The 24,792-nt window shown below is 44.8% G+C and overlaps 2 protein-coding genes across 3 annotated transcripts; both read left to right on the top strand.

Moving 5' to 3' along the window:
- The first annotated feature begins 6,649 nt into the window (after positions 1-6,649).
- Positions 6,650-7,631, top strand: LOC139835009 (uncharacterized). Its single transcript, XM_071824950.1, has 4 exons — positions 6,650-6,740; positions 6,840-6,912; positions 7,010-7,273; positions 7,351-7,631. Exons 2-4 carry the CDS (start codon positions 6,843-6,845, stop codon positions 7,629-7,631), a joined length of 615 nt encoding a protein of 204 aa, XP_071681051.1. The 5' UTR covers positions 6,650-6,740; positions 6,840-6,842.
- Positions 7,632-19,804: 12,173 nt separating this feature from the next.
- LOC127327931 (DEAD-box ATP-dependent RNA helicase 15) lies at positions 19,805-24,506 on the top strand. Of its 2 annotated transcripts, XM_051354751.2 has the most exons (12): positions 19,805-19,893; positions 19,995-20,043; positions 20,161-20,375; positions 21,481-21,653; positions 21,740-21,971; positions 22,097-22,215; positions 22,983-23,039; positions 23,124-23,308; positions 23,744-23,888; positions 23,981-24,064; positions 24,159-24,222; positions 24,313-24,506. In XM_051354751.2, coding segments are annotated over exons 2-12 (1,287 nt in total). In that variant the 5' UTR covers positions 19,805-19,893; positions 19,995-20,041; the 3' UTR covers positions 24,324-24,506. The 2 variants fall into 2 exon arrangements, with proteins under 2 accessions (XP_051210711.1, XP_051210712.1); XM_051354752.2 differs by lacking the exons at positions 19,805-19,893; positions 19,995-20,043 and having other exon boundaries at positions 20,236-20,375; positions 21,356-21,653.
- The last annotated feature ends 286 nt before the right edge of the window (positions 24,507-24,792 follow it).

The raw sequence follows: 24,792 nt of genomic DNA on the forward strand, positions 1-24,792 counted from the left end.
AGACAAATTCATGTGCCATTTTTTAAGAGCATATCGAAGAGACTTAAATTTGTCTGCAAGGATAGCCGCACTGGAAATTTTATTTGAGTCCTTGATCCAAGCATCCTTAACACATTCCTGAAAACCAGCTTGCTCCACCCAAAAATTCTCAAAACGAAATATATTTGCTTTGGGGATTATTGTGTCAATGTTGACCACACATGGGACATGATCTGAATCAGATTTGGCAAGAGGAAGAACCATTGTGTTTGGGAAAACAGAGATCCAATTTGCACTTGTGAAAAACCAATCAAGTTGCTCAAGTAAAGGTTGCTCTTGCATATTTGACCAAGTATATGCTCTTCCTTTTAAAGGTAATTCCAACAAACCCAGGTGTCCAATTATATCATTAAAAAGAAACATATCGTTGACATCCCCCCCTGGCTTGTTTCTATTGTCATCAGACCTTATAAAATTGAAATCCCCCAAAAGGAGCCAATTACTTGCCACTGGTATTTGTAAATTATAAAGCCATGTAACAAAGTTATCCCTTTGCACCCCTTGACATGGACCATAAACCGTGACCAAAGTCCAACTCTCTCCATTATGGGAAGAGGTAAATTCAATGATAATGCCAAAACTATCAATTTGAATAAGCCTTCCATTGAAAACTGCCGAGTTCCAAAGAACTAAGATGCCCCCAGAGGCACCAACAGATGGCGCATATGCAAAACAGTCAAAACGTTTCGGCGCAATTTTTTTGATAAATCTGTGATCTATATATTCACATTTAGTTTCCTGGAGACATATTATAGATGCTTGGCTTTCTTCAATTTTGGATCGAACAGCACGCTGCCTGGCATCAGCATTTAAACCCCTTACGTTCCAACAAAGAACACGCCAAATTCTAGTACGTTGTGAACTCATGATAACAGATGTAATAGATAGCAGCTAGTTGTTCCCACTGACAACTAAAACCCATATTACAGACCATACTCTCAGCAAATAAAAGTTGTACTATCATAATCATGACCACTGTAAAGGCAGCAGATATAAGAACTATCACATAAACGAAATAGCAGAATGGCAAGCCGGAAACAGACCAACTCCCATAAACCCTGAGTACCATACTGACAAAATAAAAGAACCAAACATAGCATACGCTGTACCATAAGCACAAGACCCTCAAATGCACTGTATCTTCATTTATCATTGGATGAGCTGCTGGAAGAGTCAGACACAGGAACAGCTGTAAGCTTCTCCTTCGTGAGTTTGCTTGTATCAATTCCCAAACTCTGACCAATCTTCTGTAGTGTTTCTACAGGAATTTCAGGGGCTAAAATCTGCTGCTCATCTCCCCTTGGTGGCGACGTCTGACCCTTAGGCTGAGATTTCCTCTTAGTGGCCTTAACTTTCTTCCTGGGCCGGGGGTTATCACAAACTGGAGTAGGTCTATGCTAGCCAAAGCCTTGTACTGAGAGGAAATGCTTCTCGTGCATCCAAAAACCTTGAGCCAAAACTCATGCCATTTGTGTCCACTATAACTACCTACTATGTGGTATTTCTCTGCCATTCCAAAGTAAATTGCTTGTGTGCTACCTTTAAAATTTCATTCCTTGTCTTTGCAATACATAGCTCATGGGAAAATAGCTTAAAAACTGTTGTGGTATTGAATATGTTGCTTATGTATTTTATTTCTTATAAGTTGCTTGTTGAGCGGTAACCATGTTTCTGGGGACGCCATCAACTTTTTACACCTTTGTTGAATATCATGTGAGTTGTTATGCATGTTCGTCTTGTCTGAAGTAAGGGTGATTTATCATGATTAAATGGTTTGAGTATGCATATTGTTAGAGAAGAACATTGGGCCGCCAACCAAAGCCATGTATCATGTTGGAAGTTTTAGTTTGGACATTAATCCTCAATCTCTTATGAGAATATTATCTGTTGTTGAATGCTTAAGCATTAAAAAGAGGAGTCCATTATCTGTTTTCTATGTTGTCCCGGTATGGATGTCCTCAAGTTGAGATTTATCAAAACTGAGAAATCAAATGTGATCTATCTCCTTGGACCTTTGTACAGGCGGCATAGAGGTACCCCTTTGTGACACTTGGTTGAAACATATGTAATGCAATGAGAATCCATGGAAATCCAAGCTAATTAGGACAAGGTGCGAGCACTATTGGTATTCGATGCATGAGGCTTGCAATTTATAAGAGGTCTTATGCATAACACATATGAATTATTACTACCGTTGACAAAACTGTTTCCATGTTTTCAAAATAAAAAGCTCTAGCACATGAGTAATCCCTGCTTCCCTCTGCGAAGGGCCTTTCTTTTACTTTATGTTGAGTCAGTTTACCTACTTCTTTCTATCTTAGAAGCAAACACTTGTGTCAACTGTGTGCATTGATTCTTACATGTTTACTTATTGCACTTGTTATATTGCTTTATGTTGACAACTATCCATGAGATATACATGTTACAAGTTGAAAGCAATTGCTGAAACTTAATCATCCTTTGTGTTGCTTCAAAACCTTCTATTAAGAATCTATTGCTTGATGAGTTAACTCTTATGCAAGACTTATTGATGCTTGTCTTGAAAGTACTATTCATGAAAAGTCTTTGCTATATGATTCAGTTGTTTAGTCATTATCTTTACCATTGCTTCGAATCACTTCATTCACCTCATATGCTTTACAATAGTATTGATCAAGATTATGATAGTAGCATGTCACTTCAGAAATTATCCTTGTTATCGTTTACCTACTCGAGGGCGAGTAGGAACTAAGCTTGGGGATGCTTGATACGTCTCAAACGTATCTATAATTTCTTATGTTCAATGCTAGTTATATGACAATACTCACATGTTTTATATACACTTTACATCATTTTTATGCATTTTCCGGCACTAACCTATTAACAAGATGCCGAAGCGCCAGTTCCTGTTTTCTGCTATTTTTGGTTTCAGAAATCCTACACAGGAAATATTCTCGGAATTGGACGAAACAAAAGCCCACGGTCTTATTTTGCACGGAGCCTTCCAGAAGTCCGAAGAGGAGACGAAGAGGGGCGACGAGGCGGCCACACCCTAGGGGGGCGCGGCACCACCCTTGGGCGCGCCACCCTATGGGGTGGGCCCCTCGGGCGCCTCCCGACTCTGCCCCTTCGCCTATAATTTCTCTCCGTCGCGAAAACCCTATTACCGAGAGCCACGATACGAGAAAAGTTAATGTGACGCCGCCGCCGCCAATCCCATCTCGGGGGATTCAGGAGATCGCCTCCGGCACCCTGCCGGAGAGGGGAATAATCACCGGAGGGCTCTACATCATCATGCCCGCCTGACAAGGTATCAACTTGTCAATGCCTATGGATCGTAGGCTAGGGTTTAGTTGGAAGTAGAGGGCAAGTAGATCTCGAAGGTTTCAGCCGAAAAGTACTCGACGATTATGAAAGCTAGGGTTTGTAACAATGATTCGATTGCCTCTTCATCCCTCGACTCCCCCTTTATATAGGAGGCAGAGCCGAGGGTTTCGTTTTGTACAAGTTACAGAGTCCGGGACGGTTTCTAACTCATCCCGCCAGATTTACAAATAACACTTCCTATTACAACTCTAACTTTCCTTAATATATCTTGAGTTCTCGCATCTTCTTATTCTTCGGGTATTGGGCCTTGATAAACCGGGTACTATCTTCGCACGAGCCCATTTGGGATGCCTATGTCAGTAGCCCCCGAGATTTTGCTTGAATCGTAGAGTCAGGGAAAATCTCTACTGTTTATTTTTATTCGAGAGCTTTAACTTTTTTATATTTCTTCACATAAAATTCTATATTGTACAGGGATACTGGTAGTTGGGGCTAGTTCATCTGACGGATCAGGTACTAGTTAACTGCTCTAGTGGCAATCCGCAAAAACCTACTTCAAGACCACGTCCCTGGACATGATCTCGGGATACTGGTGTAAACTTCGACGAGTGCCGCTTAAGGTCTTACCATTACCGTCGAGTCCCAGTCAAATTTATCGAGTACCTAACGCGTCCGTTAGGATTTTTCTTCGTATCTGTTGATACGGATAAAAGTAGCAGAGCGCAGTCTTCGGCGATGCTACGCCCAGCAGAACGGATCTGGGGTCTTACCTTCGCAAATTTGCGGCATTCAGAAATTGATCGCAACTTTGGCGTTCTGAGAATATATTGTCGAGTGCTTTTCCGGCTGTTGGAATGGCACATTTTATCGAGTCAAATATGACTTATATTGCTCTCCCGATGGGAGTATATGTAGAGTTAATTATAACTCGAAATATACTCTTTTGCACTTCTATTTTTCTTTTTAATTTCATCGGGCACGCGAACAGCGTTCCCGATGGGAGTAGCCCCCGAGGCTACAGCCAAGAACTTGTGCTTGGTTGTAGGCTCAACATTTTAGTCCACCTTGTCGCTATATTGTCATTATTTCCCGATATGATCTTCTTTTTATCTCTCGGGTGCGCGAACAGCGCTCCCGATGGGAGTAGCCCCCGAGGCTACAGCCAAGGACTTGTGCTTGGTTGTAGGCTCCCCCAATTTCTATATTGCCATACTCGAAATTTTACTTTTGTCGAAGTAGCCCCCGAGCATTTGGGCAAAAACTTGTATTTGACCAAAGGCTCCCGAAGTATTCAAATAACTTTTCCGTCGCCAATCTTCTTTTATTTTTCTTGTCGCACGCTTCCCTTATTCAAATTCACTTCATCTCTCGTTAATAATCGGGATTTTTCTCGCCTTGTGGGTCCATTGTTTCCACCACGTTGACACGTCGTGCAAGTGGGGGACACACGTCCTCCGCTTTTCCTGGCGCACGTACGGTAACGCCTATCTCAGTAAAAATACCTTTTTACCCTTTATCTAGAAGATCTTTTTTCACCACACGATTTCTTCATCCAACGGTGCATTGCTTCGCCCGATTCTTATATAAACCTTTCTTCAACCTTCGTTCACTCCTTCGCTTGCGCCGCACATCTATTCCTCTTTGCAAAAACTTCCCCTGCGCCCAACTCTCTTTGATCTTCCGCACGCACGAACATTGCTTTTCCAAAGGCCGTTGATGCCACCGCGCACGCGACTCACTCGCCACAAAGACCTCCAGAATCCAAGATGGCCGCCGAAGACCTTGAGTGGGAGAGATCTAAAATCTCCAACCAAGATGTCAACACGCCCGAAGAGGCTTGGCACGATGAAGAAAGAGGACGCCATCCGCTTTCCCAGCGAAGAAAGCTACCCAAACCCTCCAATGGAGTACCGGGTTAGTTTCGTTGATCACCTCATTCGCGGCCTTTCTGCCCCTATTCACGATTTCCTCCGCGGCCTTCTTTTCGTTTATGGGATTCAACTGCACCAGTTGACCCCCAATTCCATCCTCCATATTTCCATTTTTATCACGCTGTGCGAATGCTTCCTTGGAATCCCTCCTAACTGGGTTCTGTGGAAACGCATTTTCTGCCTACGCCGCAATGGCTCCCACAATGCCACCTATAACATAGGCGGCGTTGTTATCTGTGTCCGAACTGACGTTGATTACTTCGACGTCAAATTTCCTGATTCTGTCCAAGGGTGGCGCAAAAGGTGGCTCTATATACACGAAGAAAGTGCCAATTCTGTGGAACACAACATAATCCCTTTCGATGGAAGTGCCAAAATTCAGCGCCGCCGCTCCTGGGATGCTGAAGCTTCCGAAGAAGAGAGAAAGGCGACAGAAGCACTTATGTCTCGTATTCATCAGCTTCAAAATACTCGAGGCAAAGAACTGTCTCGGTGTTCAAATCATCGCCTACTTCCTTAGGATTAGAGTGCAGCCTCTTCAGCTCGCAAAAATCCCCTTTGGACGTATTACGGTGAAAACGACGCCGATAGAATCTCCATGATCTTTACGCAAAGGACTTGGAGAAGTTGATTCGAAGAGTTTCCCGCTTGGCCAAGAAGGATCCTATTCCCTCCTCTTGTCGCGTGGAACCATACAGCTCCGCCAATCCTCTCCCCGAGGTATTTTGTCTTCTCGAGTTTCTGTCTTGTTCCGAACTTTCCCTGCATCTCATTGTATTGATATCTCTCTAATTTTTCTTTTGTCGCTATTTTCTTGCAGAACCATCCTACTATGGCTTCCCTTCCTCCTCTTCCTGAGGATGGAGAAGTCGAAGAACAGGCTATCGTTGCCGAAGACACCCAAGGTTCTTCTATTCCTGAAAGTGAAGTCGCAGGTTCTCACAAATCTGCGGCTTCCCATGAAAAAGAAGTTGAATCTGAAGCCAGCGAGTCGACGCAATCCCTTCCTCCTGCTGTTTCCCCAAGGAACAAAAGGAAAAGGAATGATGCCGAGGATTCTGGCACTTCTAAGGCTGAAAAAGTTGTTCCTTCTCATCCGAAGGCAGCTTATGATCCTTATATTGAATCCCTCGTCAGCTCGTAAGTCACCTTTATTTCTCCCTTTTTCTGTACTCGAGGAGTTTATCTTGTCTTGCTTTTTATGCTGCCGATTTTTGATCAACAGTGATGACGAGGAAGAAGTACCAATCGTTGACGTGGCTCCTCGGACAAGCACGTCACATCTTGTACTTGCCTCGGACACGCTAGTTGAAGGAGAAGAATCCTCGCCTCCTCAACAAAACGTCGTCACCACAACTCCGCCAAAGAAGCCCCCTTGCTCCTTCACCAAAAAGGACAAGGATTGAAACAATTGTTGAACCTGTTCCTCAATTGGGCAGCTCGTCGACTCTGCTCTTAGATGATGTAAGTTTGTCGATATCTTTATTTCATCTATTTTGCTTTTTCACGCCTTCACTATCTTTTTCATGCCGATGTTTCTCTTGTTGTGTTCTTCTTTAACAGCCTATGATCAAAGAGCTTCTCCGCATCGGATCCCAATTTATTGGGTATCGTGAGTATGCTAGCAGAGCCGAAGGTAATCAACTTTTATACTTGCCGTTTTTTCTTGACTTTTTGCTCCTGTTGCTTGTCGCGATTTTTGATCTTTCTTCTTTTTTTTTATATCTCGACAGAGAAACTTGCAGAGGCCAACAAACGTGCCGACGCACTTGCTCAAAAACTTGAACAGAGTGAGGCGGCTCGCAAGAAAGCCGAACTTGTTGCTAGCGAAGCCAAAGCCGAGGCTGATGAAGCCAAAGCAAAAGCTGCTAGTGTCGGGGAACTGCAGAAAAGACTTGAGGATGCTGCATCTGCCTTAAACGAGCACAAAGCTGCACAAGCTTCTCGTGAACAGGGGATCCTCAAGCGCCTGAAATCACAAAGTCGACGCACTCACAGTAATATTATTGATCCCTTCTATTTTTATGAGAACCGCTGTTTCTTGTTGTTGACCAACGTTTTGTTTCCTTGGCAGACCAAACAAACCAAGATTTTGATCTGGAGAATCCTGTCGATGACCCTCTCCTTGACGCACTTTCCTATCTGGAGCTTCATGGGTCCGAAATTCGTGAAGGCGTGGCAAATGCTAATGCATGTTTGTCGGCGCTGTTCCCCTACTTCTTCCCGAAGAAAGAGGAGCCCCCGACTTTCCTTACCCTTGCCAAGATGTTCAATTCACCAGAAGACCTTGGACTGAAGATGCGCCAAGAAAATATGAAGATTGCTGTCGAAGGCACTGTTGCTCTGGTTGTTTGACGACACCAGATCGTTGATTGGACAAAAGTTGGCGACACCGATCGATAGAGCAATCAAGGTGGAGGTCCCTGATTAAGGCAGCCAAGCCCAACACGAAGAAAATCTTGGCTTATCTCGGGATCAAACCAGCTTCGACTCCTAGCTCATCAAGGCCGGAGGTCTAGTTGCATGCCTCTTTGTTTTTCTTTCTCTGTTTCTTTTGCTCTTGTCACCAAAGTAGTTATTTGGCGACACGTACTTCATTAGCTCCATTGTAAGGCCTTTGTAATTATTCCGGAAGATTAATGAAGACTCTATTTTTTGCTTGTTGATTGATGTTGTCTTGTTTTATTATATTTCAGTTGGTATTTGATAACTATACTCCATCTTCCGCTCCTTCCAATGTTTCGCCTTCTTCCTCTTGCTTGAAGAGAACTCTTGCTGATGCCACACCTATCGAAGATTCTTTGCCACGAGAATTGGATGAACTTCGGCAGCAACTTCAGTATGCAAAGAAGCAAACTCTTGTGATGATGGAAAAATCTCGTAAGTCATCTGAAGCCGAAAAAGTTGCACTTCAGCAAGCTCGCGAGGCCGTGGCTGCTAAGGAAATTGCTGCTTCCGAGGCTGAAAAGGCGACTACTAGAGAAAATTTCATGCTCGAGTTAATGAATGAAGCCAGTGCGGATATGTCGGGTATGCTTGTTTCATCCTCCGATATCTTTCGTCTTCATGCTATGTCTCTTAAAATTTTCTACTCTGTTGTTTCTAATAGGTTCCTTTGCTGATGTCGCCGAGGAAGAGAGGGTAAATACTAGGACGAACCTCCTTGTTAACCTTTCCCTTGACCATGGTTCTTTGTTTTGGGCTACCCCGGAGAGGACCCGCCGTGATTGTCAGATTTCAGGATCGCACCTCTCAAACTCGCGACTTCCTTGACTTCTGTACCAAGACCCTGTCTATGGTTTATAACTCCATGTTTCCTCGGAACGTTCAACCAAAAACTCTTCCCGAGTTAATGGAGAAATTTAAGGATGCCCATAGGATCCATGACTTTGTCAGAGCTCAACTGGTAGCTGGCGCCAGATTTGCCCTTATCATGCTTCAGCTTTGCCACTCGAAACTTGACCTGACCCAAGTCGTTGCGAAAGTTCACGAGAAGGTAAAGCGCCGAAGAGTTGGTGTCGACCGAATTAACACGAAGGTTTCGCCTATAGCCGAAGAAATGATTGAAGACCTTCTTCAGATGGATGCTGACTTTTTTGCAGATGGTCATTATGCTGATTTTCTTGGCGCTGCTCCTGAAGAAAACAGAATTACCCTTGATAACATATTGAATCATGACTGATTATTTTCCTTTGGTAAATAACTCTTCTTTGTAACCCATGATTGTGATTATATTGTGAAGCAATCATCAGATTTCTATATTTGTATAGCCCCCGAGTGTTTCGGTGGCTGTTTTCTGTATTTGTGTGTCGCGAGGTTTTGAACCAAGGCGTTTATTCAATATGTAGTTTTGCCGAGACTCAGCCTCCGGGCTTTTTGTTGAGTACTATTTTGTATCTTTATTGACTCGCGAGGTATTTTGATACCAAGGCGAAGTTTTTTCTTTTTTCGAGGAACTATATTGAAATTCGTCGGGTCGGAGACTTTTGAACGTGTCGATGAAGAAAAGTTATATTGACGCTATCTTTATTATATTGCAGCACCACGAGCCCGCCTCATTAAAAACCTTTCCCGGCCCCACTCGGTGCCCCGAAAAAGGAAAAGAGTGCGTCTGAAAACTCGTAGGCGTTTCAGTACATTGAAGTTTTACAAGGACTATATTTCGACTCTAGGCGTAGAACCGCCTGAGTTGCGCCACGTTCCAAGGGTTTTGCTCCTCCACCCCTGTCTTCTTGTCCTTTATCCTGTATGCTCCTCCTCCGATTACTTCCGTGACAATGTAAGGGCCAAGCCATGGTGGCTCGAGTTTTTCATGACTTTTTTGCGTGAGCCGAAGAACTAGGTCTCCCACCTGAAAAGATCTTGGCCGTAAACGTCGACTGTGGTAATTCTTCAAGTCCTGTTGGTATTTGGTTACCCTTGATAGTACTTCGTCTCGAGCTTCATCGAGTGCGTCGACGTCGTCTTCCAATGCTATCTTGGAAGTTTCTTCATTATACTACGTGACTCGGGGGAGTCGTGCTCTATTTCTATTGGTAGTATCGCCTCTGCTCCATGGACCAGGAAAAACGGGGTCTCCTGTGTCGCCGTATTTGGTGTTGTTCGGATGCTCCACAACACACTTGGTAGTTCTTCTGGCCAGGTATGTCGAGCTTTTTCCAGTGGTCCTAACAGGCGTTTCTTGATGCCATTGCAGATGATGCCATTGGCTTTCTCGACTTGCCCATTGGTTTGAGGATGTGCAACTGACGCAAAGTGCAATTTGATACCCACTTCTTTGCAATAATCTTTGAATTCGTGGGATGTGAAGTTACTGCCATTGTCTGTGACGATCTTTGTGGGGCACTCCAAATAAAAAAAATAGGCCTTTTATGAATTTTACTGCGGATGCCCCGTCTGGTGAATTTATCGGCTTCGCTTCTATCCACTTTGTAAATTTGTCGACTACTAGCATGTACTCCTTTCCTCCCGGCCAAGATTTGTGTAACTTGCCCACCATATCAAGTCCCCATTGGGCAAAAGGCCACGACAATGGTATTGGTGTTAGTTCTGCTTACTGGAGAGTGAGGTTTTGCGGCGAACCTTTGACACGCGTCGCACGTTCTTACTATTTCCTTGGCGTCCTCGATTGCTGTCAACCAGTAGAATCCTGCCCGAAAAACCTTGGCTGCAATAGCTCGACTACTTGCGTGGTGGCCACATATTCCTTCGTGTACATCCTTCAGAATTATTCTTCCTTCTTCGGGTGTGACACACCTTTGCAGACGCCTTTGAAATACTTCGTTTGTACAATTCTCCTTTGACCACCGTGAAAGCTTTGGAGCGTCGAATTACTCGCCTTGCCTCAACTGGATCGTCGGGTATTTCTTTCCTGAGGATGTATGATATGTACGTCTGCATCCATGGTATCTATATCATCATGACCAGGTCCTGATCTTCTTCTTCTTCTTGCTCTTCCTTGGTAGCCCCCGAGGGTTTCTTCTCCTTCTTTTTTGATTTTGTCGATTTAGTAGATCTCTCTCGTTATCTCTTCCCAAAATACACCGGCGGAACTGCAAGGCATTGCGACCCGATGTTTGCAAGAACGTCAGCTTCGTCGTTGCTCAATCTACTAATATGATTTACTTCGCATCCATCGAACAACTTCTCGAGCTCGTTGTACACTTCCTTGTATGCCATCATGCTATCATTGACTGCGTCACATTGGTTCATAACTTGCTGAGCCACCAATTGTGAATCGCCGAAAATTTTTAGTCGAGTTGCACCGCAAGCTTTCGCCATCTTCATCCCGTGTATGAGAGCTTCATATTCTGCTTCGTTATTGGATGTGTTAGGGAACGTCATCCGAAGGACGTATTTTAACTTGTCGCCTTCAGGTGATATAAGTACTACTCTCGCGACTCCTTCAAGTCTCTTGGACCCATCAAAGTTCATAGTCCATGTTCTCGACAAGTCTCTGGGGTCCTGTGTTTTGCAGCTCCATCCACTCTGCGATGAAGTCCGGCGAGAACTTGCGACTTGATTGCTTTTCTTTTTCATACGTGATGTCCCGAGGGAAAGTTCGATTCCCCAAAGGGAGACACGACCCGTAGCTTCGGATTGTTTAGTATATTTGACAAGGGAGCTTCATTGACCACTATGATCGGGTGTGCCGAAAAATAGTGGCGCAATTTTCGTGCCGTTGTGAACACTCCATATGCTAGCTTTTGGTACTGAGGGTACCTTTGTTTTGAGGGTGATAAAACTTCGCTAACGAAATATACTGGCCTCTGTACTCCATGGATTTTTCCTTCTTCTTCTCTTTCAACGACTAGCACCGTAATAACCACTTGAGGGGTGGCTGGAATATACAGCAGAGAGGTTCCTTTTCCTTCGGCGCCACCAAAATTGGTGGTGTCGAAATTGTGCGCTTCAAATCCTCGAAAGCTCTTTCGGCCTCTTCGTTCCACCGGAATTTATCTCCTTGTTTTATCGTAGCGTAAAATGGTAACGCTTTTTCTCCCACTGGCGACGAATCTGCTCAAAGCTGCGACTCGCCCAGTTAGCTGCTGTATCTCTTTCAACTTTGTTGGCTTTCTCATTGTTACTATAGCTTGTATTTTGTCGGGATTTGCTTCAATCCCTCTTGCTGAAACTAAGAACCCCAGAAGTTCTCCTGCTGGGACGCCAAAAGAACACTTCGTCGGGTTCAGCTTGAGGCAGAATTTGTCGAGGTTGTCAAAAGTTTCCTTGAGATCCTCGATCAGCGTCGCCCCCTTTTTTGACGTTATGACGACATCATCGATGTATACTTGCACGTTTTTCCCAACGTGTCGCCAAACACTTCTGCATCATCCTCTGATATGTTGCTCCCGCATTTTTTAGACCAAAGGGCATTGTTCTGTAGCAAAACACGCCGTATGGTGTAATAAACGCGGTCTTTACTTCATCTTCTTCTTTCAATCTGATCTTGTTATAACCAGAATATGCGTCCAGGAAGGAAAGACGTTCGCATCCAGCCGTGGAGTCGATAATTTGATCGATCCTCGGGAGGGGAAAGTGATCCTTTGGACAATGTTTATTGAGACACGTAAAGTCGACGCACATGCGAAGGACTGTCGTGTGTTTCTTCGGCACCATCACTGGGTTAGCTACCCATGTGGCTTCTATGGATATCTCTTTGATAAAACCAGCATCCTTGAGTCGATTTATTTCTGATAACATAGATTTGCGGTTTGGTTCCGAAAAACGCCGCAAGGGTTGTTTGATTGGTCTCGCGAGATGATCTAAGTTGAGGTGGTGCTCGGCAAGTTCCCTGGGTACTCCTGGCATGTCAGCTGGACACCATGCGAAGATTTTCCAAAGGTTTCACGGAGGAACTTGACGAGCGCGCTTTCCTATGCGATATCCATATTTGTTGCAATGGATGTCGTCTTTTTCGGGTCTGTCGGGTGAATCTGTACCTCCTTAGAATTTTTCTCGGCATTGAAAGTTGATTCTTTATTTGGCCTTCCAACATCTGGCAGCACGTCGTAGTCAGTCATACTTTTTGACGCCAAATACTCAGCTTGCATCCCGAAAGTTTCTGATAGTCGATGAAAATCCTTGTCGCACTTATCGGCTAGGCGAAGCTTCCTTTGATCGTGAATGGTCCCTTTGGTCCAGGCAATCTCCACAACAGTATGTATAATGTGGCACCGCCATAAATCTAGCATATGCTGGTCATCCCAACAAAGCGTGCATCATGACGGAAAATCCACGACTTCAAATTCCAGCCTCTCGATTCTATAATTCTCTCGAGTTCCAAACTGAACGTCGAGATTGATCTTCCCCAATGGGTAATTTGGCTTCTCCGGTGTGATACCGTGGAACCTTGTGTCTGTTGGCTTCAAGTTCGCTAAGGATATGTTCATCTTCCTCAATGTGTCTGCATACATGAGGTTTAAGCTGCTGCCGCCGTCTATGAACACTCGAGAGACATCAAATCCCGCAATAATCGTCGAGAATAAGTGCCGATCGCCCGGTCGAGGAACTTGTTGCGGATGATCCGCTATGGTGAAACCAATATCTTGCCCCGACCAATTAAGATACTCTACAGTTGGTGGAGGCATTTTTTCTCGCCATAAACACCTGTCGTGAAATTACTTTTTGAGCTCTATTTGACGGCCTTGCCTTCGAATCATCGACACCGCTCCGTGAGAGTTGGGATCAACATAAGGTGGTGGTGGTGGTGCTGCCGCTATTCTCGAGCTGATGTCGATTGTCTTCTGTAATCGCGGGAGGAGGTGGTAAGTGAATCTCGCTCCCGGGTTCTCGAGGATTTCTCTCGTGCTGCCCGAGCGTTAGCGTGCTCGCATACCCGAACATTGCTCGGAAATTGCGACGGTCTTTCCGCAGGTGTCCCGACCGTCTTTTACCGTTGTCGTCGATGAAAAAGTGCATCTGGCACGGCCCATTCATCATGTCTTCAGGGGACATGAAAGGCCTTGGGAACCTAGGCCCGCTATTTTGCCTGTTGTTGCGAGAATCATCTCTGTTATCACCTCGCTGTTCACTACTTCTCTGATAATCGTCTCTGTTGTTTCCTCCTGTGTTTGTCCGAAATCCTGCCGAAATTTGCCCTGGAGCGTCATAGTTCGGGTACTGCCGAGGAAATCGTCGCCTCGATTGATAGTTTCGACTACGGTCCTCCTCTGGGGACCTCGTGCCGTTTGTTGTGGACGGCGTCTTCTCCATCTCGCCCATTTGTTTGCTATCTCCATTAACGCGGATATCGTCTTTGGATTGGTCTTTCCCAAGTCCTCGACAAAATCTCCTCGCTCGACTCTCGCGACAAACGCATCTATTGCTCTTTTCGTCGATATATTTTCTCACGAGTTTTTAATGATATTCCACCTTTGGATGTACTTTCTCATTGGCTCATCGGCTTTTGTCGACATGCTCTCAATTCCTCTAACGACGCAGGTTTTTTGCACGTGGATCTGAAGTTCTTGACGAACACGTCCTCGAAACTTTCCCAGCTGTCGATAGATCCTGGAGTGAGTTTCTTTATCCAAGATCGTGCGGCTCCACTCAAATGCACTTGGATGCTTTGCATGGTTGTTGCCCTGGTTCCTCCTGTGAGCTTCACTGTCTCGAGATAATCAACTAGCCAATCCTCTGGATCTTGAAGGCCGTCGAACTTTTTGAAGTTATCGGGTAACTTGAATCCTGAGGGGACTCGAGTTTTTCGGACTCTCCTCGTGAAGCATGGCAAGCCGCACATATCTTCGTCGTTAAGCTCCGGAGATTGCCGATGATCCCTTCTGCTTTGCCGCGCTCTATCGACCCTTGCTTGTGCTGCCGTTTCTCTTGCTCCGCTTGGTCCTTCAGTGCCGCCGCCGTTGTCGCCGCAGTCGTGGACTATTTTGCCTTGCCGCTCCCTCGGGAGGCGTTGATACGAACGCTGTCCCCATAGCTCCAACTCCTGCTATCGCCATATTGTATAGTGTTTCCCTTGGATCACCTGGAGGTGGTTTAGATGCGAGGATAAAAGCTTGTGTCACCATATACCCAGCTTCTGGTGTCTTAGGGATAATGTTCCCTCTTGTATCTATTGACATAAAGGACATATCGAGGTTTTGAACCAAGTGCTCTCTTTCGGACCGGGTATGTGTTGTAACCTTGATCTTCCTCTGCTCCGAGCCTCCCCGTGGCCATCACCCGAAGTTCTAGATTGTCGACTTAGATCTGCCCTTCTCCCCGCCGGATGCGTGTCGCCTCCTTTCTCCCGTTTAACTCACTGTCTGTTTTTCCAATTCTTCGGCAGCTCGTGCTAGCCTATATTGATATGCTTGTAATTCCTCTGGTGTGGCCGTGGTAGCCATTGGTTCTGTACCATTCATAGCTCTCGCGGCTCTGTCCCATGCTGCTTGTGAAAGTTGAACTCTGTCTCGCGGCTCTGGTCCGACGTATTTGTTGCCCAGGCCTTGTCGCAGATTGGAGGGATCGACATATGGATTTCCCAGATCATCGAAAGCCTCAGATGTTTCCTCTTGATCCTCAATGGCATAAATCTGATGATATTTTGTATTCAGATCTATGTTGGGTTTGGTGACATCGTCATTGAGATTGATGAAGACCTTGCCCACTGTGATAGATTTGTCGATGAAGTCGTAACTGTCGACATCGCTTGAGCCATCGCTTATATATGAGTCCGCAGATGACTCAAACGACATGTCGTTGAAGATCGTGGCGAGTTTCTCTCTTGTTCTGGTGCTGACGTAGCGTGTCGACGAAGTTTCTTCTTCTCCTGACTCGGTTGACGATGTATAGCTTGAAAAATCGGAATCGACTGCCGATGATCCCGACGAAATCGGAATTTCGACACGATACGATCCTTCCTTCTCGACGCGAAAGTGAAACCTTCCGAACGTCATCTCCATGGGCTCCGCCAGATACGCATATGCATCCAAACGGGAGGGTGGGTGAGGAACAAAATCAACAAGACCAGCAGCGATCTGTTTACCTCGATCCATTGTGTTGCTTGCGGTTGATGATGTCGAAGATCTTGAACGTGCCATCGAGATCAGATCCTTACGCCTCTAATTCCCACAGACGGCGCCAATTGACAAGGTATCAACTTGTCAATGCCTATGGATCGTAGGCTAGGGTTTAGTTGGAAGTAGAGGGCAAGTAGATCTCGAAGATTTCAGCCGAAAAGTACTCGACGATTATGAAAGCTAGGGTTTGTAACAATGATTCGATTGCCTCTTCGTCCCTCGACTCCCCCTTTATATAGGAGGCGGAGCCGAGGGTTTCGTTTTGTACAAGTTACAGAGTCCGGGACGGTTTCTAACTCATCCCGCCAGATTTACAAATAACACTTCCTATTACAACTCTAACTTTCCTTAATATATCTTGAGTTCTCGCATCTTCTTATTCTTCGGGTATTGGGCCTTCAGTAAACCCCGGGTACTATCTTCGGCAGGCCCATTTGGGATGCCTATGTCACCGCCTCCGGATTGATGGGTGAGTAGTTCATCCTTGGACTATGGCTCCATAGCAGTAGCTAGATGGTTGTCTTCTCCTCTTGTGCTATCATGTTTAGATCTTGTGAGCTGCCTATCATGATCAAGATCATCTATTTGTAATGCTACATGTTGTGTTTGTTGGGATCCGATGAATATGGAATACTATGTCAAGTTGATTATTGATCTATCATATATGTGTTGTTTATGATCTTGCATGCTCTCCGTTGCTAGTAGAGGCTCTGGCCAAGTTGATACTTGTGACTCCAAGAGGGAGTATTTATGCTCGATAGTGGGTTCATGCCTCCATTGAATCTGGGACAGTGACAGAAAGTTCTAAGGTTATGGATGTGTTGTTGCCACTAGGGATAAAATATCGATGCTTTGTCTAAGGACATTTGTGTTGATTACATTACGCACAATACTTAATGCAATTGTCTGTTGTTTGCAACTTAATACTGGAAGGGGTGCGGATGCTAACCCGAAGGTGGACTTTTTAGGCATAGATGCATGCTGGATAGCGGTCTATGTTCTTTGTCGTAATGCCCTAAGTAAATCTCATAGTAGTCATCATGATATGTGTATGAATCTCTATTTGTCAATTGCCTAACTGTAATTTGTTCACCCAACATGCTATTTATCTTATTGGAGAGACACCACTAGTGAACTGTGGACCCTGGTCTATTCTTTTACATCTGAAATATAATCTACTGCAATCTCTGTTCTCTATTATTTTCTACAAGCAAACATCTTTCTCCACACCATACGTTTAATCTTTTGTTTACAGCAAGCCGGTGAGATTGACAACCTCACTGTTAAGTTGGGGCAAAGTATTTTGATTGTGTTGTGCAGGTTCCACGTTGGCACCGGAATCCCTGGTGTTGCGCCGCACTACACTCCTCCACCAACAACCTTCACGTGGCCTTCATATCCTACTGGTTCGATAACCTTGGTTTCTTACTGAGGGAAAACTTGCTGCTGTACGCATCATACCTTCCTCTTGGGGTTCCCAACGGACGTGTGCTTTACCGTCACAAGTAGCAGCCTGTCGAGCGGTAAAACTAGTCTCTTCTGGGGAAGTTCCTAGTCACGTATATCGAAAGGCTGTGGCTATGGTTTGGACAAACACACTGTATGCTATGTGGACTCAGAGCAACAAAAACTGACTATAGATGAAAGCGGAAACACAAACCCTAACAATTCTAGATGGAAGAAAAAGATACGCAAAAACAACTACGAAAAGCAACTAAAACTCGAAATTAGTGCAATCTAAGGATATGGCAAACCCTAACCCTAATATTTTTGGCTTTTTTCTGGATAGAAAAACACTCACAACTCAACTATGGGGTGGATTGTGGATGGCTTACCGAGGAAACCCGAGAATCTGATACCAAGATGATAAGGGGTGGCCCGATCTTCTCAGTAAGCGAGGTGGATGGTGATGAACACACGATGAACACATCGGAGATAACTTGATGATAACTTGTATGACGCAACGAGATCTCTCGATTGGTCCCTGTCGCCAATGCAACAACTCTCAACCCTGCAAGATATTCGCAACTCCACACACTTGCGCACGTAGCCGCCGACCACGAAGCGGTAACTTGCAACCGTCTAATTCCCAATGGAACAGCAGATCACACAAGACTTTCAGGGGCTCAACACCAAATCGATGCAATATGGTGTAGAGATTCAATAGAGTTGCAAAGCAATCAACTATGAACTAGGGTTTATCTTAAACGTGGTCTAAACCTAATTGGGGGCGTCCTGGGCACTTATATAGGGGTTCAGGACGACCTCAGGTCGAAAAGATACAAAAATAACCGACCTAGAGAATAGATATGGTCGAGACAGACTTGGACTCGGCCGACCTGGGGGCCGGTCGACCGGGCCTGGGACCGGCCGGTCCGGTTCAAACCGAACCTGGCACAGGTGAAAACCGGCTAAGCTTCCAGGCTTACTGGATGTGCCCCGGCTGGCACAAGCGCAGCGCCCGGTTGGCGCCGGGCTGGGCCGGTCTGGCGCCCGGTCAGACCGGGCCTGGGACCGGATGCGCCGGCGTGGCGGCCGGTCAGACCGGGTCTGGCGTCGGCCTGGACTTGGTCTTCTTCCCTCGCGCATGCCTCCCTCTCCTCCCTCGCGCTTCCATGGAATGTCTTCATGTCCAGCTCCATGGCCAGCTTCTTGTCCAGCTGCTCCTCTCCTCCTCGTGCGATGCTTGCTCCCTCCTCATACCTGATCATACATAGTAATAGGACTTAGGCAGTATAAAGTTCTCATCGATCAAAGTATCACTTAGGAACAAATTCATCTGTTGTTTAAGTAGCTTCGCACGAGCTCGTGTCATTGGTCCAATCCTGACTTCATTGGACTTGAGCTTCACAGCATGATCATCTTCAATTTGTAATGACGGAGGTAGTAGTGTGGTAGGGATGTCCTCATCACCCTACTTCATCTCTCCCTCGTGAGGATCCCTCTTCTGAGGTACCGTCGAATAGACAACGACACTCTGAATCTTGATGCCCCTGATACGTCATCAGTTCTGCAGTTTCGATACAAATTGGAGTCATATGGGTCATCCAGACGTATCAAAATAACATGTCAAAGAAAGGTTGCGGCATACATCCATATACGTGTAAATGCAAGTGCTGTGGTGAATATACTGTCCATGGCGCATTTGCAGGATTCAAGAGCTCAAGCTGAATCTAATTCTTATCAATAGTTTGAACAGAAAGATTAGACCCAGGGTCATAACTAAATGCAAACTTTTCCCAATATGTATGAAACTCTTACAGTTTTTTTTAATTCCATGAACCCATAACTTATTGAAACAAAACAAAAAAAGTAAAACGTAATCATCCTTCATTACACCATGACAATATACACTTCCATACAGTCTCCTTGAAAACATATACTATGATTTTTGAGCACTTGAAAAGACATGCCCAGCTCAACAAAAAAAAGTTATAGCCTACATGTTTCCTCAACATGTCGATTAACCATAGTGGCCCATATTCACCGGTGATAAATAAATAATAACTACTTAATATGTGCAAGGTATCATTCATGGACGATAGCTAAAATTGTATCTTGTGGCATATTGCACTGCAAATCTAGCTCAATTGATAAAAGGAGTTAAGCAAATTGACTCAATTGCTAACCTGCTGGTATTTGCATTGTCTTCATGGGAATAACTAGGTGAAGCTGATTGTGTGGGCGACCAGTTGCCTCGTCATTTAGTTTCTACAGGTCTAGGCTTGTGTAAGGAAAACACAGACCTAAAGGAAACAAGTGCCACAAGGACATGCAACAGAACTCACGTCAATGGATGGGTTGAAGTTTTGGAATGACATTCGGCCCTTGGATGATGTGGATTACCCTCCATGACCATGACCACTACGCTGAAACAGAGAAAACAAGTTCATCAAGTCTGCAGCAACAGATTAATAAAAATTAGACCTTGGGTTATTAGGTGCGTGACACTGCTTGGGGCCGGCCCAACGGAGCCCATCAGAACATCTCCGCGGCCTTTCTATATATTGTGGGGCGCCGGCTCCAACTCGAGGCCAGCGAAGCAGACGACGGCGACGAAACCCTAGCAGCAGCCCCCAAAAGTTTCCCAGCCGACGGTAATCTCATCCTCAACCTCGGACGAACCCTATCCTCGACCTCGCCCAACCAAAACCCCCGCCAAACCACCGCTCTAATCCCGCCGATTTCTTCTTTGCAGCCGCCAAATCTCCCACTACCCGCACCACAGTTCCACCGGATCTATTCATGTGAGTTTCCGGCCCCGATCCCGTCTTTTATCTTTCGAATTTGGCCGAGATCTGGACTCGGTTTATCCGGGTTTGGTGCGGTGAAATTGACGGTGTTTGCTGCGGCGGATATGACAGGATGGGAGAGGCCAAGGAGGCCGAGGTGTACGAGGAGGAGCTCCTGGACTACGAGGAGGACGACGACAAGGCCGTCGACGGCGCCGCCGCCGCCAAGGCCGACGTCGCCAAGAAGGGCTACGTCGGGATCCACAGCTCCGGATTCAGGGACTTCCTGCTCAAGCCCGAGCTGCTCAGGGCCATCCAGGACTGCGGATTTGAGCACCCGTCCGAAGGCAAGTTCCACTTCCCTTCCTGTAGCCGGACGTTGACCTCCTCAAGTCTTGCCTGCGGGGATGTAGAAGCTCGCTAGCTTAATTAGGTAGACAGAGCCGGTAGATTCACAAGCTTGTTCTTTGTTGGGTGCTACTCATATTTTAACTGTGGTAAGATTGGCAGAAAGTAGATGCATCCACCTTGGTAGCTTAAATTGTATTATCACTTCCTATAGCTTCCAGCTCCACCTTGCAAGCAAATGCGTGAGCCAGAATAAAAAGCTGACATGGAACACTTAATTCCGCCATGTTGTCTCACTGCTATATGAGTAAACTTAAAAAGCTATCCACAGGTGGCAAGTTTTGGTAGAAAGTAGATGCATTCAGCTTGCTAGCTTAAATTGTATTACCACTATATGTAACTTCTAGCTCACCTTGTAAGCAAATGTTTGAGCTAGACTGAAAAAAGTTGATATGGAACACTTGATTCTACCATGTTGTCCTACTGCTAGGAGTAAACTAAGGATAATAATTGAATCCTTTATTCCAGCATGTTTAGCTATCTGTTATTACTAAACTCCATCCACCATGGTGAGATATATGTTTTGTTGGCAAATAAGTGCACCCCACCCCTATACTTTGACAGCAAAAAATAGCAATCCCTCCCCTCTGTTCTGACATTGTAAGGTGCAACCATCCTTGATTAATTTGTTGTGAAATCAATTTTGAACATGTTTGGAACATGACAACATAATCTAAACTAGCTCTCTAAAAATGCTTATATTTTCGAACGGAGGTAGTAATCAATAATTTGTAATCTACAGGCATAGTAGTGTTGTAATTAACATGATTAGTAGGATTCCATGTTCGTCTACGTTGGTGCTGAGATGTTTCTGTACAAAGTGAACCGAACTAAGTTAGTTAAAATTGCTTGGACCTTTCTTGGCTTAGACTTTGGCAAATCAGTTTGGTAATGAAACTCTTGTGTTGCTGATATGCAGGTATACATTCTTCTGAAATTTCCTCTTGGAGGGAAATATGGTAAAACTTTCCATTAACATGGACTCCGAAGGTTCAATTTTAACTCACTGGGGTGCTGCTCCGATTTTATTTGGTTCCACATCAGTGCAACATGAGTGCATCCCTCAAGCAATCCTCGGTATGGATGTCATCTGCCAAGCAAAGTCAGGGATGGGGAAGACTGCTGTTTTTGTCCTGTCATCTCTTCAGCAAATTGACCCTGTTGCTGGTCATGTGGCAGCACTTGTACTGTGCCACACACGAGAGTTGGCTTACCAGGTTTGTAAATCTGGCTGTTTGCATTCTAGTTTTATTGTCATTCCTTTCCCTGGTCTTGGTTTGCTCATTGCTGTTGTGTTATGCAGATATGCAACGAGTTTGAGAGGTTCAGCAAATATCTGTCTGAATTAAAGGTGGCTGTATTCTATGGAGGTGTTCACATAAAGAAGCACAAGGATTTATTGAAGAATGACTGCCCTCATATTGTGGTGGGCACTCCTGGAAGGATTCTTGCTCTAGCTAGAGACAAGGACCTTTCTTTGAAGAATGTGAGGCATTTCATTCTTGATGAGTGTGACAAGATGCTCGAGTCACTTGGTAATTTGTTCTCCTCATTAGCCTGTTTGTTCAGTTTCAAGGATATATGTTCTGTCTTACCTTTCTTGTTACTTTCCTTTTATTACTATCATTACACCATTAACTGACAAATATAAAATATGCAGACATGAGGAGGGATGTCCAGGAGATCTTCAAGATGACACCTCATGATAAGCAGGTCATGATGTTTTCGGCAACACTCAGCAAGGAGATCCGTCCGATTTGCAAGAAATTTATGCAAGATGTAATGCTCATGCAGTCCATCTCAATTGAATATTGCATCATGTTTTAGTCTCCTACATCTGTATGCCTGCCTCAGGGCTTCCCTGCTGTTGCCAGTTCTCACTAGGTTCTTCCATGCATAGAGTTTTATGGGATCCTTTCCTCTACGTGTTATTCCATGCTTAATACTTCCCTCCTGTTGTCAGTGCACCCCTCCCAGTGTCAGTTATCACTAGGTTCTTCCATATTACAGAGTATTCTGGCCAAGTCATGATTTCTTGCATGTACGGAGTTTTCTGGTCGTCTATCCCTTTCCTTCTACTTCTTCCATGTAGAGTGATACATAGTGCTTCTCTCCTGTTGTCAGTTGTCTCTAGCAAGTACACTGGGGAGGGGATTAAGGAGTCCTCTGTTCTGAACTCTGGATGGTTTGGTTACGGGTCAGTAGGTGCAGTGGGATTCAGGTGGTGACAGTTTGGAAGTAACTCTCTGGGATGACATGTCCAGTTTGCTGCCCTGCATTTTGTACATGTGGTTACTTCGTTGGAGTTTGCTGGTGGTGGTTCTTGTTCTCCTTCTCGTTGTGGCCATAAGTCAGCCTGGAATTGTTTGTGATGCACTGTTGCAAGACTGATGAACTTGACCAGTGCAAATCTGGTGTGCAACAGTGCAGCACTTTGAGTTCCATGCGGAGGCTGCCTATTCTGACAGTGAAGGAGTTCATATGCCATTACCTGAAGATTGCTGCCAGAATGCTAATTTCTTTCATCTATCATTGTCCCCCTGCAGCCTATGGAAATTTATGTTGATGATGAGGCCAAGTTGACTCTTCATGGTCTTGTACAGGTAGCTTTCATAGCTGCCTCATTCATCCTTTCATTTTCTCAGTTGGTGTGGTGCCGTTTATGATTGTATACTATTTTCTTGCAGCACTATATAAAATTGACCGAGGCAGAGAAGAACCGTAAATTAAACGATCTCTTGGATGCCCTTGATTTCAACCAAGTTGTGATATTTGTGAAGAGCGTTAGCAGGGCAGCAGAGTTGAACAAGCTGCTTTGCGAATGCAACTTCCCTGCAATCAGCATCCATTCTGGCATGACGCAGGAAGAAAGGTATGTGCTCTATTTCATGATGCTTCATTGCCAGTTCCTGTAGTACGGTGGTTGTGGTTTTGCTCCAATCTTGTATAGCTTGCAACATGTTGGATTTCTTGTACTCTCTTTTGGGATCTGTTATTCTGTGTTTCTCTTGTTGGATGTTCTGTACTTGTTGTGGTTAGTAACATGGCCATCTCTGGCTTTTACACTCAACTTAAATAGTTTATCATTTGGTTGTACCAATGTTTTGATCATTTCCATGCTCTGAGCTACCCAAAGATAGTGAATATTCTATCGATGCTGCAAATGTTCTATACATTTTTTTCATTCTGATCATGTGTATCCTAAGCCACGATAAATTTCTTTTAGTGTTGTCTTTATGAGCTCTGTTCACATTGTCTGTCTTTTAACATTCCGTACTTGTGGTTAGTAAAGCTGTGTTTATTGCAGGTTGACTCGATACAAGAACTTCAAGGAAGGACACAAGAGGATCCTCGTGGCCACAGATTTAGTGGGCAGAGGAATTGATATTGAGCGTGTCAACATTGTGATAAACTACGACATGCCTGATTCAGCTGATACATACCTGCACAGGGTAACCTTGCTGCAACGTTTGAGCTGCTTGTTGTGACCCTGCTGAGTGCTGTTAATGTAACTGTACTGACTAGCTGATGGTTTACCATTCAGGTTGGAAGGGCTGGCCGTTTTGGCACCAAGGGGCTTGCTATAACTTTCGTTTCCTCGGCCTCGGACTCTGATGTTCTTAACCAAGTACGTGCTACCCTCAGACATCCTTTTAGTTTTCTGTTCGTTTGATGTGGGATGAGTAGTGCCTAAACGGCATTCCTGTTCTTTGTATGTGAAGGTGCAAGAGAGGTTCGAGGTTGACATCAAGGAGCTGCCTGAGCAGATTGACACTTCAACATACAGTAAGCATTTCCTCCCCAATCTTGCTGTGTTTATTTTATCATTTTTGGAATCCATCAGGCTCATCCGGGTTAACCTTTACTGTGTTTCAGTGCCGTCATAAACTCCGCTTCATCCGAGGTGGAAGAAACTGAAGATGCCCATGGATTTGTTTTTGCCTGCGTCCCTGCTAGTGTCTGAACAGGGAGCAGCAGCTGTGTACCATTTAGTATTTTGTGCTTGTAGGCTGAATTATTATTCTAGGACATGCTGAATGTATTCTGCAGCAGATGGATGATTTTGCTTAGTGTTTGATTTGGTTATAATTTTCGATCGACTGAAAATAACTTACTATACGAGGTAAATGCCCAGGTCTTTCCTACAAAGCGTTTGTACTGCTTAGTACCTGGAAATAACTTAACCAAGTGAAAACTGCGATCAGCAAAGAAATTAATTAAAAGTGAAATAAATTGGGAAGGAGGCAGTTTTACCAGATCAATTCCGCAAATAAAAACTGTGATCAGCAAAGAAATGCATTAAAAAATGAAATAAACTTGCAATTGCAAACCTCAGTGGAAATATGGTTAGCTTTT

The sequence above is a fragment of the Lolium perenne genome, chromosome 1, assembly GCF_019359855.2.
Source record: "Lolium perenne isolate Kyuss_39 chromosome 1, Kyuss_2.0, whole genome shotgun sequence".
In the NCBI taxonomy this organism is placed as follows: Eukaryota; Viridiplantae; Streptophyta; class Magnoliopsida; order Poales; family Poaceae; genus Lolium; species Lolium perenne.